We start from the raw sequence: 20,117 nt of genomic DNA, 5'->3' as shown, positions 1-20,117 counted from the left end.
AGAGGAAGGAAGTGGGGTTCGGCAGAACGCCTAGCCACCCCCTAGCTGCTTCCCTGCAGGACGACGTGAGGCCCCTGGCCCAGCCATGGCTCCCTGGCGCAAAACTGACAAGGAGCGGCAAGGCGTGGGTAGGTGTGGGTATGGGGTCAGAATCAGGGAGGAGGGCAGGTGGCGGGAGAACCACATACAGGAAGATGCTGCGGGAGCTGGCAGGGCATGTCGACTCAAGGTCTGAGGGCTCAGTGGCTCCCTCAGCCTCTTGCGGGGTCAGCCGGGCGGGGGAGAGGAGGCAAGGGGGAGAGGAAGGTGGGCACCCCACCCAGCAGGCTAGCCCCAGCCCGCACCATCTTCCCCACCTCCACAGGCTGCCCTCTCTCCATAAGGCTTATGCATTTCCCAGACAGGGTCCAGCCCAGTGCTTGGCAACTCGGTGCTCTATGCCAGATTCAGAGACCCTGTGGCCGTGTCTGGAGACTTGGCCTTCCGAGAGTAGCACTGCTCTCTTTCTGGACCTGCCCTTGCCTGACCCAGCATGCTTCCCTCTACCTCTTTCCAAAGTGACACCCATCTGCTTGCCTCCCCTGCTTGTTCCTCCTGGGTCAGGTGACCTCTGATTTGGTGGAATATAGTTCCAGAGGGCTGTTCAGGATTGGGGTGTAGAGCTAGGCCCTGGAGAGCCTCTTGGGGAGAAAAGCTTCACCAGGTTATTGGGGGATATCCAAGAAACCAGCTTCATCAGCTTCAGCCATCTAAGCTCCCAGAGGCCTCTGCCTCAAGCTCGGGGGCGGAAGTGGTGGCTGGGGGAAGGGTGACTTCAGGTACTGGGACTCTTTCTAAGTGACATCCGTGGTGCAATCCTCATTGACTCACTGTGGTTTTCAAACTTAAGTGTGAATTTTAAAACTGCTCTATGGCTTGCTACAGAGGCAGATACCAGACACTACCCCTGGAGATGAGGGTTGACAGGTTAGATGCTGGAGGACCCAGTGCCAGGAGTGATTAAATGCAGGGGACTCCTAGGCCACTGTGGGAGAAACACTGCTCTGGACAGCTCAACATTTATTTGTTAACTTACTGGACACTAGGCACTGTTTTAAGCTAAATGGTCCTCATCCAGAGAACAAATAATCCAGACCCTCAAAAGGGCTCAATTTCTCCATGTATAAAATGAGAAGTTTGAATTCGATTCAGTAAGGATCATTTTTAACTTCAAAGCTTCTCTAACTCTGGCCCTTCCCGCTGGGAGCATCAGGCTGACATTCTTCTCAGGGAAAGATGGGAACTGTTAAATGGGGTGAGCCGTTGTTGGTGGAGGAACCAGAGTGGCCTAGGATATGAAAGCTGGACACGAGGGCATATCCAGTTAAGAAGAGCAGTCCCTCCTGAGGGAGAGACCATTGAAGGGAAGGATTATGCTCAAATGAGTTGGAGCCACATTTTGGAAGGCGATGAATGCCAGGCTAAAAAGCTGGGACTTTTTCCGCTTAGGCAGTGGGGAGCCATAGAGGGCTTCTGAGCAATGGAGGGCATGAACAGATTTGTGCTGAAGCTATTATGGAGGGAGCCTGGGTGGACAGAACTAGGGTGCCTGGTTGGTAGACAAGGGTCAGCATTGGTGGTCCAGGGTAACCTTGGAAGTTAGTCGGGAGACTGAGTGCGGTGGAAGAGCCCACCCTTTGTGCCAAGGGCCGCAGTACATTCCCGTTGTGTAGACGCTGTGCTGTGGGATAAAGATCATGAGCTCTCGTGCCAGACTGCATGATCTAGGATTCCAGCCTCCAACACTTCCCAGCCCTGTGACCTAGACACATTACTTACTCTCTCCAGGCCTCAGTTTCCTTGTCTGTATAATGGGGATAATAGCAACACCTGTTTCCCAGAGCTGTGAGAGTACTAAATGAGGTAATCCACATAAAATGCCAAGAGTGATAGTTGCACAAGTAATCCTCACTAAATGTTATGAATTCTTATTTTTGGATTTTGCGACATGGGAGCTCGGTTGAGGACATAACATCACAGGATGGAATGGGGCTATAGGATGGAGTAGGGTTTTCACCCTCCCTAGCAGAGGAAATCCCACCTACGCGCTCAGGGTCTGGGAACTCTTAGGCCCTAGGCCTGGAGGCTTCTTGATCTGATGGCATAGATATTTTTTATGCCTACTTTTGGAATTCCTATTTTATGGGGATCAGAAGGTCTATGACCCTCTAGGGAGCTAGAGAGCACTTGGTAGGGGCCTGCTTATCAAAGGAGATATCTTTTCTCTGTAGTAAATGTCAGAACTAAGGAAAGTAACCTCCAACCCTCATCTGCAGGCTCTGGGTAGATAGAAAGAAAAGACGAGGCTTAGGTTATGATGAGATGAGTGACTGGAGTCACCCACCAGAAAGAACAGTGGCCTGAGAGTGAGGAGTTCAGATTTGAGCTCTGACATCATCCCTGTTTGCGGACAGACCTGTGCTCTGATTTTCTCATTGTAAATCTAGCTATTAATACTTTTCTATTTCAAGTGTTCTTTTATGAAGAGCATTTGAGATAATAAATATGGGAACTTGGAGGAAGACAAAGAGCTAGAGCCATGGAAAGGATTATAGGGTTCTTGAAATATCTCTGGAGTCCCAGCCAGGCCTAACACAAGGAGAACCTGAGGTTTACTTTCCCATTGGGTATCCTCTTCAGTGTCGGTGGCATTTGGCCATTCTTCCTCTGGCCTAATTATTGAGGGCTGCTGGTTTCTGTCCAGAAGGCCAGCTCTACAGGAGGCTGCTTCATCACCAGAACCTTTTAGCTTCTGCTTACTATTGGAGAGGCAGAGTGACCTTCATGTAGATCCCTGGCCAGGTTATTTTTCCTTTCTTGATGGACCTTTAACATGTGATCCATTAGAGTTTCAAAGAAGACCCTTTGCTAGCAGTGGGTAGGAGTTCCCATGGACAAGAGAGTAGAAAAGGCATAGTCTCTGCCCTTGAAGTGGTATGTGTAAGATTTAGAGGCTTGGGCTGTGAAGTCAGAATTGAGTTCAAATTTGGGCTTGTTTCTTGATCTGTAAAGTGGAGATAATAATGATAATATGGATCTCATAAGATTGTTGGGAAGACTGAATGCATGAAAAGTACTTAGTAATTTGGCTTTCTCAATGCAAGTTAGTGACTGAGGTCAAGGGGGTTACCAGATAGCTGTGGAGCCACGAGAGTTGCAGGATAATGCACCCTAAAGCCAGGTTCAAGAAACTCATGCCTTACAAGAGTGTATGTAGTGTTTTATGGTTTACAATGCCCATTCTCATGCAATGTCTTTGTCTAGCTTCAGAACATCTATTTGAAGCAATGTATTATTCTCATTTTTCAGGTGAAGAAACCAAGCCACAGAGTTCACCTAATTTGGAATTACTTGATCTGGGCCTGAAATTCACTTCAGACCCCAGGGCCTCTCCACCATTCTAGGAGGGATATCATAGAAAAAGGCAAGAGGTTGACATGTGTATAGTATTTGGGTTAAACAATATATAACCCACTCCAGTTTTAGTGGATGTTTGTAGTGAAAAAGAGCATTGGAGAGGTAGTTACAGCCAGATCGTGAAGGGCTTTGAGTGCCAAACTTATACATTTGGACTTCATTCTGTGAGCAATGGAGTTTAAGCAGGCTGTCATCTGTGAAAAGTTAATATAATTAATTGGGATAGGGGCAAGAATAGAGTAGAACAGAGGTGGGTGACAGTTTACCTGTCTGCTGCCTTCCTGCTTAGTTAATCCCATGAGAGTCCACGTGTACTGAACAGTTCCTTTAGGCATTTACTATCTTAATCCCCTCTTCCAAGACTCTTGTCATGATGAGAACTTTGTCTTCGGAGGAGAGAAGGGAAGTCAGGAAAGAAGCAGGTAGGAGGAAAAGTAACAGTATCAGTTAGGATTTAATGTGATCGTAAGTGACAGAACCTCCAAAGTAGTGGCTTTAACAAAGCCAGAAGTTTATTTCTTACACAAAACCCAGAAATGTCCTGTGAAGAAGTGGTAGGGAGGCCCATTCTGTCTCCTGTGCCACTCCCTTGGCATGAAGCTTCTGCTTCCTGAACCAAGTTGACTGCTTAAGCTTCAGCCATCAGGTCCACCTTCCAGCCTAGCAGGAAGGATGGAGAAAACAAGAAGATTATGACCTTTTCTTTAAGGATGCTTACCCAAAGGCCCACTTGCCACTTCTTATAGCCTATTGACTAAAACCTAATCACATGACTGAACCTAGCTGTAAGGGAAGCTAAAAAATGTATGTGTATTGTAGGCAGCCATGCACTCAACTAAAAATTAAGTGTGCCGTTCCTAAGGAAGGAGGGAAGAAGGATGTTAGGGATGATAATTAGTTTTCTCAGGCCGCCATAACAAAATACCACAGACTGGATGGCTTAAACAACAGAAATTTATTTTCTCCCAATTCTGGAGGCTGAAACTCCAAGATCAAGTTGCCAGTAGATTTGTTTCTTCTGAGGCCTCCTTGGCTTGCAGAGAGCCACCTTCTCACTACTTTGTCCTCACATGATCATCCCTCTGTGCATGCTCACCCTTGGTGTATTTACCTTGACAGCTTCATTTTAATGTAATCATATCCTTAAAGACTCGATCTCCAAATATGGTTACATTCTGATGTCCTGGGGCTTGGGATTTCATCACATGAATTTGTGGCAGAAGGGAGGACAACAGTTGTGTTCATAACAGATGACTTGTAGTTTGTGACATAATATTTAGTGACTGAAAAAGAAAGCTTCAAGGCAGGGATTCTCAGCAAGTGAAGGTAGAAAAAAGACTTGCTTGCCCCAAAGTTGGGCCTGATAGGTAGATTTATATGGGACGGTTGGCCAAGAAGCCTATTCTCTATGCAGTTGTCTCTAGTTACGATTGCATAACTGTGTGTGGTGTTACGGAGTATTGGTTGGTTTCTTCTGAGGTCTGTGAGGGAAAAATCTCTTCCTTGCCTCTTCCCTAGCTTGCGGTGGTTTGTGGAAATCCTTGGTGTCCCTTGGCTTGTAGAGGTATCACTCCAATCTCTGCCTTCATCTTCACATGTCATTTTCCCTGTGTGTTTGTCCCTCTCCAAATTTTCTCATTCAGTAAAGATACCAGTCATGTTGGGTTAGAGGCCACCCTAATGATCTCATTTTAATTTGAAGACCTCTATAAAGAGTCTGTCTCCAAGTAAGGCCACATTCTAAGGTACTGGGATTTAGGACTCTAATGCAACTTTTGTTTGCGAGAAGGGGCAAAATTCAAACAGCTATAGACTCTGCGAAAATAGGGAAGGGTTTTTTTTTTTTTTTTTTTTTTTTTTCCCCACATCTTGATTGGAGAATACAGATGAATCTGAGGCCATCCCCTGGTCCAGGGATGTGGATGATACTGTTGCAGCCCAGGACCCTGGACAGAGCTAGTCCATGCCAAGATGGACAGATATGGAGTAGGCAATGGGTGTTCGAATTCCTTGTAGAATGGGCTTTTATTACAAGAAAAAAAAATCTACTCGAACTAATTCAATCAAAAGGTGTGTGGTATATATGTGTATGTAGAAGTGGTGTATTTCAAGGGTCATGGGAAATCAAACAGAAGTCCAAGAAACATGAATGGCAGGCCTCTGGAAGGGCCTGAACTGAAGTTGCCCTGGAAACCTCTGCTTCTCTTTCCATAGCTTTCCAACCTTTCTGAACATGTCAGCTTTCTTCTGCTTTCTCTCACCAACTCCTTCTAATTCCTTCCTAACTTCAATATTCTGATAACACCATGATAACACCAGCATGCCACTTGTGCCAATTCCACAGGACTTTACATTTCAAGCATCCACTGAATCTTCTCTCTGTTGATTTATCAAAGTCTTGAAAGAGAAGATCCAACTGACTTGCCCTTTCAAGAAAGACCACTCAAGTCAGAGGTCATGGCCAGCCTAAGAATAGGCTGCCACTGCCTGGTCCAATGCACTGTGGCTATGTGGTAGGGTGAGGTCACAGGACTTGCTACTCATCTAGCAGGAGCCATGAGTAGGGACAGATTTGAGTAGGAGGCTTGAATGGAACATGTATCCCAAACACACCAGGGCAGAACTCCACTACAGATGGACCAGTTTCTACTACTCTTAAGGAGGAGAGATAAAAAAGCATCATTCACTCACTGACTTGTTCACTCATTTTTTCTTCATTTATTTTTTAAATATTTGCTGGGAATTTCCTATGTGTTAGGCACTACATTAGACACTAAGATAACTATAATTAGGCCAATATGTGTTCCTAACGTTTTGGAGCTCAGAGTCTAGTGGGGAAGACAAAAAAGAGCTTCATGGACAATTCAATAAGCATACAATTACAAATTATGATATGTTCTTGTAATAAAGGACTGTTGTTCCATGAATGAGAATATTGGAGGGATGATCTGAGATGGCCTCTGAGGAGCAATGGGAGGAAAGAATTCCAAAGGAAAGGCTTGAATAATTTTAATTCATGTATCTTTGCTATGGAGGCCAACTTCATCTTTGGACTATTCCCCAGAAATTAGTCTGGTGCAACAAAAACACATGGATTGGAAATCTAATTCCTTCCTATCACCAATTCTTAGATGCCTGGGCCTCCTACTTTCCAATGCTTCAGCAACTTGGGACTGTTTAGGAGTGCCCGCTGGGCCAGCTGGTTGAGTTCACTTAAGGAGATTGTCCTAATCTCTAGGCTCATGGGAGACTCATTAGTCAGTGGGCATCTTGTCCCTAGCCACAGTGTTTGTGTTTGAATGGTCCTTGACAGACCGTGCTTGCTAAACTGTCTCCTCCTCAGATCAGCATCCTTATGTTGCTGCTGTATTTTGAGGCTGGTAGCGTAACCACCATAGTATTCTGCTAACTTCTAGATGTTTGGCCTTTAATTTAATAGTTAATTACACATGGGTGCCACAGTCTGTGTTCTGCAGCAAATGTTCTGCAAATGGGGAATGATAATGCTTATCGCCATCCAACTCCAGAGGGATCTGGGTAGACACCACAAATGTTCCTTTTAATAGGCACATTATCTCCTTTCTTCCCAATTCTTTTAATTGGTGTGAGTTTAAAAGCAGTCAGGCTGAGTTTGTGAGCTTCTTAAGTCTTACTCGGTTTTTGGTTTTCCTGGTCATTCTTGGCCCCTCCCACCCCGCTAGGACACTGTCAGCTTCTGCTTTGGTTTAAAGCCTCAGTCACAGAAGCTGGGGCTGGAGAGGGCTGTGATTGGTACTTTTCTAGACCCCTCTCCAGACACTGCTTCAGGGCACTCAAAGTTTCCCTCACAATGCGTGATCCCTTGGGTCAAAACCTAAGCTAGGATGGTGGAAGGAGACCTAGGTGGAAATTGTGACTTGTATAGATGCCTCAGGATCCAACACAGGGTCTGAACAGAGAGGAGGCTGAGCAGGCATTCTTCAGATTAGATTAAGTGGTGGCCTGAGCTACCATGACTGGAATGTTGGGTTGTGTCCAAGGGTTATACCTGGTGTTAGCTGAACACTGAGTGTTTGCCTGGGAAGTAGGACCTTGCTGCTAGCCTCACTGGTGGTGACAGTAGGGGAGTTGTCTCAGGAAAGAGTATTCCAGGTAGAATAAAAAGCTAGTGCAAAGGTCCTGAGGAGGAAGCCTCGCTGACGTGTGGCGGGAGGCCAGTGTGGCCGACAGAGTAAACAAAGGAATGAATCTTCTGAGGGAAAGTTGGACTGAATGGTACCTGGTACACACTGGGATGATTTCGGCTTTTACTCTGAATGGAAGAGGTGGGGCATTTAGGGTTTTGATCAGAATTGTAGAACTTCCTGTCTTGTTTCAAAAGGATTCTTTTAGCAGTTTTATGGTGAATAGATAGAGGGGAATTAAATGTGGAAACAGGGGGCCAGTAAAGCAGCTACTGCAACCCAGGGAAGAGATGATGGAGGCCCGTACCAGGGGGGCAGCGGGGGAGGTCACATGTGCTGAGATTCTGGATGTGTGTGTTACAGGTGGAGCAGACGGGAATTTCCTCATGGAATGACTCCAAGGTTTTTGGTCTTAGCAGCTAGGAGAATGGAACTGCATATAGGACTTCTTTTGTTAAACCTTGGTCTAAGTTGTCATCCATACATCATAAATAACATCGCCTCACCTTGTCTCAGTGTGGTACATCTACAAAGCACTCGTGGTAACACATTTAAACACACATAAGCATCCTGAGAGGTGGACACTTTTATCTTCATTTCACAGAAGAGGAAACTGAGCAACAGACCTTCAAGGCCTCACTGAAAAGCAACCTCTTTCAGGAAATTTTCTAATACCTCATCCCTGGAAGAAACTTCTTCTTTTTTTACGGAATGCTCATTTTTCACGTTATCTTAGTTATGTAATTGTATGTCATCTCTCCCACTGGATGGCATGTTGTGTGAGGGTGAGCTCTGTTGGGGTCAACTTTGAGTTTATCTAGCTCCAAGTCACTATCAGGAGTGAGGTAGGTCAAGGAGACTAATCATTATTGTAACATGGGTACCCTTGGGACTTCAGTGGAAACTATAAACCCTTTTCCTACAAAAACGTGCATATTTGCAGTTTTGCATTACAGTTTTATAAAAGCTCATTCGTGGAAGCCAGTTAAGAACTGGGGTAAAGTGTGCTCAGTAACTATTTAACAGACCAATACAATAGACACAACCAAGGCATTCTTCCCAAGGTGTAAATTGTTGGAACTGGGAGCTGCCAGTTTATATGAATAAACTGTATCCATTAAGTTCAATAAGCCTGTGCTAAGTGATGGTTTTGAGCTGGGTCTTAGGGCCCAGAGCTGAACAAAGCACAGCCTCTGCCCTCAGAAAGCTTACAACCCAGTAGTAATTTCTCTTCTCTTTGTTTGAGACAGCAAAGAACACCACCATTATTATTTCTAAGGTCCCCGTTTCATGATTGTGAATGGGTGCACCTCTTGCTTCCTGTTACTATGGCTCCTACCATCATCCCCATTATATTTCATTTCAGCTTGTGTAGAATTGTCTGACTCTTTCATAGAATGTGAACTTCATGACGGCGATATCGTATTTTCTTGGTCTTCACCAGCACAGAGCAGGTGCTCGATTAGTTTTTGATTGGATGATGGATGAATGGGTGAATAGATAAGTGGGTGGATGGATGAGTGAGTAGGGGGTAGGGGACGGAAAGGGGACTGGGATTGGAGGATTTTCATTTTCTGGTGCCTCACAAGGCTCAGATGAAAAGAATCACCCCATCTTGCCTTTATCTCCTCCCCCCACCTTCGTTCCTGTCAGGAGGCTAGGTCCCATGAGAGCAGCACAGCAATAAATGGGGTGTTCTTGAACTCTTCTCCAAACACCTGGCCCCATATAGCTGGCTGCTACCTCAAGCCCTACAGTTCTCACCCTGGGGCTCCATTCAGACGGCCCTGCTGTTCCTCACAGGGACTGTGTATATCAAGCTAACTTCCCCTCCCCCTTCCTGCCCTTACTGCCTTCCCTCCCCATCCACCTCCTCAGGGGCTCTCACTGCACTTGTTCCCCTTGCCTTCCTTCTGCCCGCCCCCTCCCTCCAGTCTCACTTCCTTCATGAGGCCTCTCTTCATCTTTCCTCTGAGAGCCCATAGCTTTAACCTTTTGTTTTTAAGAAGGCTTCTTGTTTCTTATGTGTTTATTTTGTCTTTTCAATTAGATTTCATAAAAGCTCCAGGAGAGCAGGAGCCATTCCCTCTCTCCTTACTTTTCTAACCTTCTGCTCCATCCAGCAGAATGCTTGACACTCCCTGCATTGAAGATTGGGGGTTGAGAAATCAGCCCTTGATTTCATCATAAAGCCTCTCTTCTAGCTTTAGTGTGTAAGCGTGTGAACATAGGAGTGTGTGTGTGTATGAGAGAGAGAGAGAGTGTGTGCCTACAGGAGTATGGAAAGGAGGTAGTGAATCCCAGCATGATGTTTTAGAGCAGGACTTATCAACCTTAATACTGGACATTTAGGGCCAGGCAATTCTTTGTAATGGGGCTGTCCTGTGCATTGTCAGATGTTTAGCAGCCTCCACCAGCTGGATGCCAGAAGCTCCTCCACTCCCCTACTTTGTGACAACCAAAATGCCAGTAGGCATTGACAGATGTTCCCTTGGGGGCAAAATTGTTCCCAGTTGAGAATCACTGTTTTAGAGAATTCATGGGAATCTCAACTTTTCTCTTATTGGCTGGGAATATCTCTTTGACCCACTAAAAACTGAGCACAGTGATGTGTAACTTTTAAGGCTATTATGTGGATCCCACAGAGTTTTCTAAATTATCTAGCAGAGAGCAGGTGCTAAATATATACTCGTTAGTGAGTGGCCGTATGGTGTGATGGCTGAACTAGCCTGCCTGGGGTGAAGTCCTGGCCCCGTTCCTTCCTAGCTGTGTCACCCTGGGCTGCTCAGTTGATCTTATACTACCTCAGTTTCCTCACCTGTGAAATAGAGATGATAACAATTGCACTCACCACAAGAATTATGGTGAACATTCAATATGTAACTGTGGGTAAAGCCCTTGGAATAGTGTTCAATAGAGGTTATAATTCCTCGGTCCTCCCTTGGTGGAGGAACACCACCTCCTCCTGTTTCCTTCTGGCTGTGATTCTCCTTCCATATTCAGTGCTAACCTGCACCATGTTTGAGCCCTGGCCTTGCCGCTGGAAGCTTCTTCTGGGTCATCACATTCGCCCTTCCTGATACAAGGCCAGTATGTTGCCTCGGTGCTGATGCTGTTAACACCTTGCCCAGAGACTCAGGCAGACTGCTTGTACATTTCAATGAGTGTATTTCACTTGGATCCAAAGTGAACTTGCTGGCTAGTTCTATATTCCTCTAGAGAAGAGACCTTCCAAAGCCCAGCTTAGGGACTAGAGAAGTGAGCTTCAGGCAATTACATTCTTTTTCTATTATTATTGTTTTCTTCTTATATGGCTACTTGTCCAAACTCTATTAACACTTGGTGTTTGCTGAAGCTTTTATTTTCAAACATGTCAGCAAATGGCATGGCCCCAGATGATGTACGAATCCATCCTGAAGGGTGATGGGACACTTGATGGCTGTAATCACAATTGGCAGTCAAGCTGGGTCAGCATCTCTTGAAGTAAACTCAAGAAATGCAAGAAAGAACTTAGCCAGAAGAAGGACCATACCTGCCCTTCATGTTTGTATCCCTTCGGTTCAACAAGTATTTTTTAAAGCTCAGTAAATATTGATTGAACTGTGGGCCAGGTGCTTTTCTCAGCACTAGAAATTCAGTGGTCAACAAGGCCAGCTCAGTCCAGGAAGTGAACAAGTCCAGTCCTATCTATTGATCGATCTATCTGCCTGCCTACCTGCCTGCCTACCTACCTACCTATCTACAAACACACACACAGAAAACAATGAATTATGATGTCAGCAAGGGGATGGTCAGGGAAGCAAGGACTTTGGACACCAATCTGAGTTCAAATACACTTTCTACCACTTAATCACTCTTTGAATTTTTCATAGTACATGGAGGGTAATACCTTGGAGGGTTACTGTGAAGATTAAATGAGCTGATACAAGTAAAATGCTAGGGATTTTGTCTGTTTTATCTATCACTGTAACCCCAGTAACCAGAACAGTACCTAGCACACAGTAGATGCTCAAATGAATCTGTGTTGAAAAATCATATGTGTTTGGTACATAGTATGTGCCCAATAAATTTGCTTACCATTTTATGGGGAAGCAGTGTGTGTAGTGATTAGAATCCAGGCTTCTCAATCACTCTGTCTGTCTCTCTCTTTATCAATCATCTATTATCTGTCTGTCTGTCTGCTTGCCTACCTACCTACCTGCTTACCTATCTGGTGGATAAGTTGTTTATGCTCCCTGTGCCTCAGTTGCCTCATCTATAAATCCAAGAGAAACATTGTACTTATCTTCTAACATTGCACAAAGCATAGAGGTCACACCCTAGTTGTTTCTATGAGCTCTGTGATGTAATAGTGGTATTTGCTTTTTTTATTTCTCTCAATTTGGGCATCTGATGAGCAGGATACTTCAATACATTAAATAGAATTCATGACTAATCAGTAGATTCAATTTCCAGGGTTATTAGAAATCTCACATGTCTCAAAGTAGCTGCTCCCCATGGCTTGTCGACCTGGGATTTCCAGCATGAGAGTGTTCATTGGGGTCGATTACCCCAGCTAGCCCTGGCATTTGAAATACCATTTTGCTCCCCTGCCATAAGTATTTTGGTCTAGGTGGGTTTGTCAGTAATTGGCTGTGGCCTTGGTTCCTGGGGATAGTATTTTGATACAGGGAGAGGTCAAATCCTCCCTGAGGAAGCATCAATATTCTCTAGGGCATGATGACCTCACATGAAAGGGGAAGCTGGAATGGCTGGCTGTCTGTGGGAATCCTCCCCCTACTTGTCCGTCTTCCGTGAGCAGGTATGGCTGGGGCAGACAGGTTGTGATTTCAACTTTTGCTTATTCTATGTCTTATATCTTCCTCGTGTTTTTCTGTCCTTTCTGTACGTCACTCAAAAGTTGGGAGTGGTTAGGCCTGCAGGGAATGGGCAAGAAGATGGCCTGTTCTTACACTGGTCAGAAATAACTCAAGAAAGGATCATAGATAAGCAATCACACTTCAGCAAAGAGTGGCATTCTGGTTCAGTTTCCTGTTAGTCATTTAGAAAACGTAACAGAATTGGGTATTGGTATGCAAAGCCACTTCCTTTGTCAGTAATGTCTACCTTTCCCGAAATGGAGTCTTTGAGAACAGAGGCTCTTATGCAAGCAGAAATACATTTGTAAATTAAACTGCAACGTCAGTTACTTTTATTTTCATTAGATGTGAGTCCTTGGAATGAATACAGACCTTCATGTTGAATGTCAAGTTTTAAGACATCTTCTTAAGCTGATTGACTGGAACCTTCTCACCTCACAGAGCTAGGCAGAGAGCAAGGAAAAGATTCCTAAGGAAAGCCGGGAAGAAGACAGGGAACAAAACACAGTCTTCCCCACCATCCAAATATTGGATGGACAGCCCTAACTTGCTGGTGCTCCAGAGGCAAACACATATGCATGGTTTTCTTCTGTCGGAAACCTCTGTTGCCTCTGTGGCCTGCCCAGCTCTGTGGCAGACACGTACATTTTCAGTCCTCAGCCAGACCTCTGGGGCTTAAGGGATCAGGGAGTGGAAAGTCTAGAGTTAGAGCACCAGCAACCTGGAGCATGTTCAGTTGCCAGCAGCCCAAACTGGGACAGGATTTGGAATTAGGCCAAGTGAAGAAACAGGCTATTCTTATCTAGAAGAGAATTTTGAGTCCCCTGAGGGCCCTGTCAAGATTCTCTTAGACAAAGGATTAATTTCATGCAGTGTTGACCCACAATACCATTGGTTGCAAATTTCAGGGAAGCACATTTAAAGGTGACATAAAGAAGAAACTCTGAAAAGAGTTCTGAATGGATTGCTTTAGGAGGTATTATATTGCTAATAAAAAGAAAAGCATCTGCCATTTATTGAGAACTTACTATTGCCAAAAACAGAGTCAGGCCTTTTTTTGTGTGTTAATCTCAGCTGAGTTTCCTAGGAATCCTCTAAAGTAGGGGCTATCATCTCCATTCTAGTTAGAGAAACTGAGGCTCAGGGGTGAGGGGGGGAAGTTGCTGCTCAAGCAGGCTGCCACTAGCCCCTACAGTGCCTTTGTGTGGATTACAAAAAGACACCCCTTCCCTGGTGCACAAAGTACCTGGGTTGGGCACAGGCCTTGGCCAACAGATCAGTAGTTAGATGCCAGCCTCTGCTTCTCTCTTGGCTGGGTGGCCTCGTGCAGGGCAAAGCCCGAGCAATCACACGTTGTGGCTCTGGGCATGAGACCAGAGCTGGTAAATAGCAGAATTGGTCTCAAGAACCATACCTGTCTGATTCCAGAGACACTGGCTCTTAACGCTCAAGCTTTATGGTCTCTTAGGATTGAGACTTTTGATTCCGGTGAATGCCCACAAGCCTAGTTGGTCCCTTGGTGAAAGGGCTGATTTATATAGGTCCTTACACTAAACAGCCTACAAGTTTCCTCCTTTTCCCTCAGAGAATGCAGGTCAGAGAATAAGGCAAGACTGAAGCATGAAGGTAGGGTCTGGTGAACACCTGAACACTTGCCATTCAGGTGCTGAGGGAAGGCAGTGCGTACAGAGAATGAACAAGGCACAGGGCTGAGTTTGAGTCCTGTCTCTGATTTACCACCAGGCAGGTGAGGAGGGATCCGGGGTAAGCCACTCAAACCCTCTGAACCTGTTGTCTCATTTGTAAAATGGGGATAGTGCCTTCCTTATGCAGTAGTTGTAATGACAACATGAAAGGGCCATTGAAAATATGATTCCCTGTGACACAGTGAAGCAACATTATAAACGTCTCTTGTTTATGTTTGAGGAGGGCTCTGATCTCATTTCTTCTCCAAGACCTCGTCACTGATTCGATCAGTGCTTTCACTGAGTTCATGAGTTTTGGTAGGTTGTGTTTTCATTGTCATTGTCTCAAAATTTTTTCTAAATTTTTTGTTGGTTCTTCTTTGACCCATTTGTTATTTAAGAGTGTGTTGTGTAATTTCCAAATATTTGTGAACCTTCCAGTTTTCTTTCTGTAATTAATTTCTAGCTTCCTTCCTTTGAGGTTGGATAAGATGCTTAGTATGATTTCAATATTTTTTAAATTTCTTAAGAATTGTTTTGTGGCCTAACATGTGGTCTATTCTGAATAATGCTCCATGTGTACTTGAGAAGAGTGTGTACTCTGCTATTGCAAAATGAAGTGTTCTTTATATGTTTGTTAGGTCTGGTATTTACAGTGTTGCTCAAGTCCTCTATTTTCTTAGTGACTTGATGCCTACTTGTTGTAGCCATTATTGGTAGTAGAGTATTGATTTCTATAATTATTATTGTAGACTGTTTCTCCCTTTAATTATGTCAATGTTTGCTTCATATATTTTGGTGTTCTCTTATTAAGTATATGCATTTTATAATTGCTATGTTTTCTTCATATATTGATTCTTTTGTCAATATGTAATGTCCTTCTTTATTGTAATAATTTTTGACTTAAAGTCTATTTTGTCTGATATCAGTACACTCATCACAGCTCTCTTTTCATTGCTACGTAGGTGGGACAATTTTTTCCATTGTTCATTTCGAACCTATTTTTGTCTTTAGATCTAAAGTGAATCTCTTGTACACAACATATAGTTGATTTATGTTTTGTTTTTTGTTTTTTAATTCTTTCTGTCAATCTCTTACTTTTGACGGAAGGGTTTAATCCATTTATGTTTAAAATAAATACTAGTAATCAAAGACTTACTTTTTCTATGTCGCTATTTGATTTCCATATGTCTCACACATTTTTTTTTTTGTTTCTCAATTCTTTATTGCTCCTTCTTTTATGTCTGATTATTTACTTACTTACTTACTTACTTACTTACTTACTTACTTACTTATTGCTACTTTGGTGCCCTTCTCATTTACTTTTCTCTGTATGTTTTATTTTCTTAGTGGTTAACCTGCTGTTTACAATTAACATCTTACACTTATAACAATATAGTTTGAGTCAAAACCAACTTATATTTAATAATATACAAAATCTCTACTTCGATAGAAATTTAGCTCTCCCCTTCTATGTTGTTATTTTCACACATTATATCTTTATACATCGTGTGCCCATTATCATAGATTTATAATTAATGTTTTATTCATTTGTTTTTCCAATTGTCTATTAGTGATGGACTCCCTGTTTTTGTTTGTCCCTTAAGTTCTCCGTCATCTTTGAAGGATAATTTTGTGAGATGTAGAATTCTTGGTTGACAGTTGTGTGTTTTTTTTTCCTTTCAACATTTAAAATATGCTATTCCACTGCCTTCTAGCATCTGGTTTCTGAAGTGAAATCATTTGTTAATATTTTTGAGAATTCTTTGTTCAAGATGAGTTGCTTCTCTCTTACTGTTTTTAAAACTGGCTTTGTCTTTTATTTTTGACAATTTGGCTGTTATGTTTTACAATGGATCTCTTTGAATTTATCCCACTTGGATTTCATTGAGCTTCTCGATGTGTATAGGTTCATATCTTCCATCAAATGGAAGTTTCTGGCCATTATTTTTTCAAATACTCTCTTTGTCCCTTTATAGCTCTTTCCTCTTGTTATAAAACTTCCTTATATGAATATTGGTATTCTTGATAGTGTCCCATAGGTCGCTTAGGCTCTGTTAATTTTTTTAATTTTATTTTTCCGCTCCTCAGTCTGTCTAATCTCAGCTCATTTATTTTCAAGGTCATTGATTCTTCTACCTGCTCGAATTTTTTATTGAGCCTCTGTAATGAATTTTTCACAATTTTTACTATAATTTTGTCTCTAAAATATCTATTAGATTTCTTTTTATAATTTCTATCTCTTTAATGATATTCTCTATTGTCTGAGACACTATTCTGATTTTCTTTATTTCATTGTCCTAATTTTCTTTAGCTATTTGAGCATATTTAAAACAATTGATTTAAAGTCTTAGTCTTGTAAATTTAATGTCTATCCTTAAGGGATAATTTCTATTAGTGTTTTTTTTTTTTTCCTGTGAATGGATCATACTTTCTTGTTTCTTTATATGCCTCATAATTTGTTTTGAAAACTGGATCTCTTGAATTATAATATGCTAACTTGGGCATCAGATTCTCCCTTTTTGCTAGGGCTTGTCACTGTTTGACATAAGTCGTGGTAGTTTATTTTCTGACTTTTCTAAAGTATTTTTTGTGAAGACTGTATTATTTATTGCATGTGTCACTCTAGTTTCTAAATGCCTATGGAGTTGAAAGAAAATAAATCTGAGTTTAGCAGCTGGACTTTGTAAATGTGTGTTGGGGCGTGCCTTCAAGGCTCATCCAGGTCATTTACAACTCTGCCTTAGCTTACATTTCCTGCCTACATGGAGCTTGAAGGTCAAACAGAGTTGAGAGCTTAGCTCTTTCTTATATTCTTTCTCTTCATGTATCCAGGCCTGTGCTGGCCTTCTAGATTTTCTGGTATATGTGAGTATTCATCAAAACTCTAATTTGCCAAAGCATTGTACTCCTAAATCTTTTCTCCCAAGTTTATCAGTGGGATTATTGTTTGCCCCAATTTATGTTCTTTGCCACATGTGAAAGCAGGTAGTTATTTTGCCTTTAAATGTTTTTGACCAATGCCCTTTGCATAGGTGCTTTTCTACCCTAAGAAAGTCCCACGTTAGGGAAATAAAGGCAAGTTCATGGCTTTCGTCCTTCAGGGAGCCCGTGGACAGATCAAAAAAGACATATACAATTTCTTGGGACCAAGTCCTCTCTGCTCCCTCTGGTCTCAGAAGCACATACCAGGGATGCCAGCTTCAAGACTGCCACCAAGATGGGGAGTATAGGATGGACAAGCATAAGTTAAAATACCATGAAACTTTAACAGATTTCAGTTGTCCTTTTCTTGATTAAACATTTGCTTGGTTACTGTAAACTTTTGTCTATTTTTTAGAGTTCTGATAAAATTGATTCTGGTAGTTTTTTCTAGCTTTTTCATTGCTTTCTTGGAGGGAGAGTCACTTGGAGTTCCTTATTCCATTTTTGCCAATGTCACCCTAAGAAGTAGTTTTTGAATTACTTTGTTTTATTAGAAGAAATGGAGGTCTAAAGGCAGGGGAACTGAGTTGAGTCGGTGATAGGACTATCAGGAACACTCGGGATTTCTCTCAGTTCAATCTGCTGTCCGCCCTGTTGGTCCCATGGTTCATCAGCAGTCTCTACTTGGTTTAGAGACCACTGGGATTAGAAAGACAAAGCAATAGCCTTTTCATGGGCCTTCCTACATGTACACTGCCTCTCTCCATCTGCTGTTCACACAGCTGGCAGAGCACTAGTCAGCATAATGGGCTTACATCCCTCTCATGCTTAACACCCTTCAGCCTCCCATTTACTGGTGTATGTATAAACAAAGATTGTCTATCCAGCAATGAAATATTATTATGCCACAAAAAGGAAGTATTGACAGTTTTTACAACATGGATGAATCTTGAAAATATTGTGCTTAGTGAAAGAAGCCAGTCACAAAAGACCACATATTGTATGATTCTATTTATAGAATATATCCAGGACAGGCAAATCTATAGAGCCAGAAAGTAGATTAGTGGCCACATCTGGCTGGGGAGACTTTTTGACTTAAGGAGAATGTTCTAAAATCAATCATGGTGATGATTGCACAAGTCTGTGAACAAATAATTAAATTATACACTTTACATGGGCGAATTCTATCTCAATAATGTTATTACCAACTTACTAAGTAAAATCCCTCCGGCTTCCCATTCTCTTGGAATAAAGCCCAAACTCTTCATGAGGCCTTGTGTGCCCTGGTCCCTGCTTCTCCAGCCTCATCTGCGTCATACCCTCCCTCCTATACTCCATCCACAGCAATTTCCTTTGTGTTCTCTGACTACTTCCTTCCTCAGGGCCTTTGCACATGCTGTTCCCTCTTCCTGAAATGCCTTTCCTCTTGCCATCCCCATAGCTGACTTGTTCAAATCTTCCATAAGTCCGATCAGGGAAGACTTTCCTAACTACCCCAATGAAAGTCAGCTCCTTCTGTTATCCTCTACCTGGCTCTACTTGTTTCCCTCCCTGCCATGTGCCATATTTTGTAACCTTGTATTTATTTGTGTGTTCACCAAAAAAGCAAGATCAGTGCCTACCATGTGCCTGGCACATCATGATCGTTTACTAAATATCTGCCGCATAAATGAATGTCAACCTCGTAGGATCATACCGTCCATTCTCCTGACAGTAGTGATGGGGTCTTTCCTTAAATCAGGTCACACACATTATATCCTCTTTTGTTCTCGAAGACGTCCCAAGCTGGTGGTTCTATTTTAGCCCTTGAAAAACAGGTTACCTCCCTAATCTAGGTTAACAATGTGGCATGGTCCTCACTTAGCAAGTTCCTGAGCACTGCAGTGGTATGTTGTCGTTTCATGTTCCAAGGGGTTAGCCAAGTTTCAGACAGAACAGAGGGCACTCTGTTCATAGTCAGCTACTGCTCCCCAGGAACTGACAGTTAACATAGGAGGGCAGAGCATACCCTTGAATGCTAGGTACTCGTATGAATCCCACCAACCATTAGGAAAGGGGGTAGGGGGCTCAGGATTGCCTGGACAAGCCAAGGAGGGCCTCATTGAGGAAGCAGGACTCTGTCCTGAATGATTTTTTTGGTAAAGGCCAAGAACAGGCATCTTTAGCTAGAAGAACAAAGATTGAGTAGAAAAAAAAGAGGGCTTCTTTGGATGATGAAGATTGTGACCTTGGAGTGGTGGATAGACTGACATTCGAGGCTGTTGTCACCAGTTTGGAGTAATTTGAGAGCAGCAAGTGGTGGAGAATATGGAAGTTAGATACTGATCTTCCTGTCACTTCCTAGCCTGAGGACTTTGGCCAAATTGTTTAACTTCTCAGCGCCTATGTTTTCCTCTGTAAAATGGGATCACAGTTTATACCTCATGAGGTTGCCATGAGCATGGAATGAGATGTGCCGAGCACATTCCTGGTACGATAAGAGGTCAACTCATTGTAGATGATATAAACACCCTCTTTGTCACTCAGACTGGAGTGCAGGACCTGTCCTAGGGAGATGTCAGCTTCGGTTAATAAGCGGAGGCCTTTAGGAGCCAGGCTGGGCCTGAGTCGACTCTTGTGGTGGGCAGTAGGTTGGTTTTGTTTAGCTCATGTGGGCTGCATTCGTGTCAGATAAACTCACGTCAGGGATAGCTTGTTGGAGCGGAGATTCTCAGTGTCCAGAAGTCTCACCAGGCCGCCTCTCTCTTTCATTCCACAGCCATATACAATTTCCAAGGGAATGGAGCGCCCCAGCTCTCCCTGCAGATTGGCGACCTGGTACGAATACAGGAGACCTGCGGAGGTGAGTCACTCGGGGGCCAGGACGCTTGCCTGATGGTGTTCGGAAGCCCCCAGCATACACCCAGCACCTTCAGCCCTCTCTTTAAATCTGAAATTGTGTGTGATCTGTTTAAATATATTTTGCTAATATTAGTAATTGCAATTACCAAAAACAATACTTTGTTATTTTAGGAATTTATGCTTGGTAG

General features: G+C 43.1%; 1 protein-coding gene across 1 annotated transcript in view; it reads left to right on the top strand.

Annotated features, from left to right (window-relative positions):
* DOCK2 (dedicator of cytokinesis 2) overlaps window positions 1–20,117 on the top strand; it is a 361,300-nt gene continuing 341,183 nt past the window's right edge. The window contains exons 1-2 of the mRNA XM_016160161.2: window positions 1–128; window positions 19,847–19,930. Of these exons, the coding sequence (XP_016015647.1) occupies window positions 86–128; window positions 19,847–19,930 (127 nt within the window). The 5' untranslated portion in view covers window positions 1–85. The remainder of the gene's footprint in view (window positions 129–19,846; window positions 19,931–20,117) is intronic.

This window comes from Rousettus aegyptiacus, unplaced genomic scaffold (assembly GCF_014176215.1).
Source record: "Rousettus aegyptiacus isolate mRouAeg1 unplaced genomic scaffold, mRouAeg1.p scaffold_m13_p_7, whole genome shotgun sequence".
Classification (NCBI taxonomy): domain Eukaryota; kingdom Metazoa; phylum Chordata; class Mammalia; order Chiroptera; family Pteropodidae; genus Rousettus; species Rousettus aegyptiacus.
This window is presented reverse-complemented; position numbering and strand designations above follow the sequence as displayed.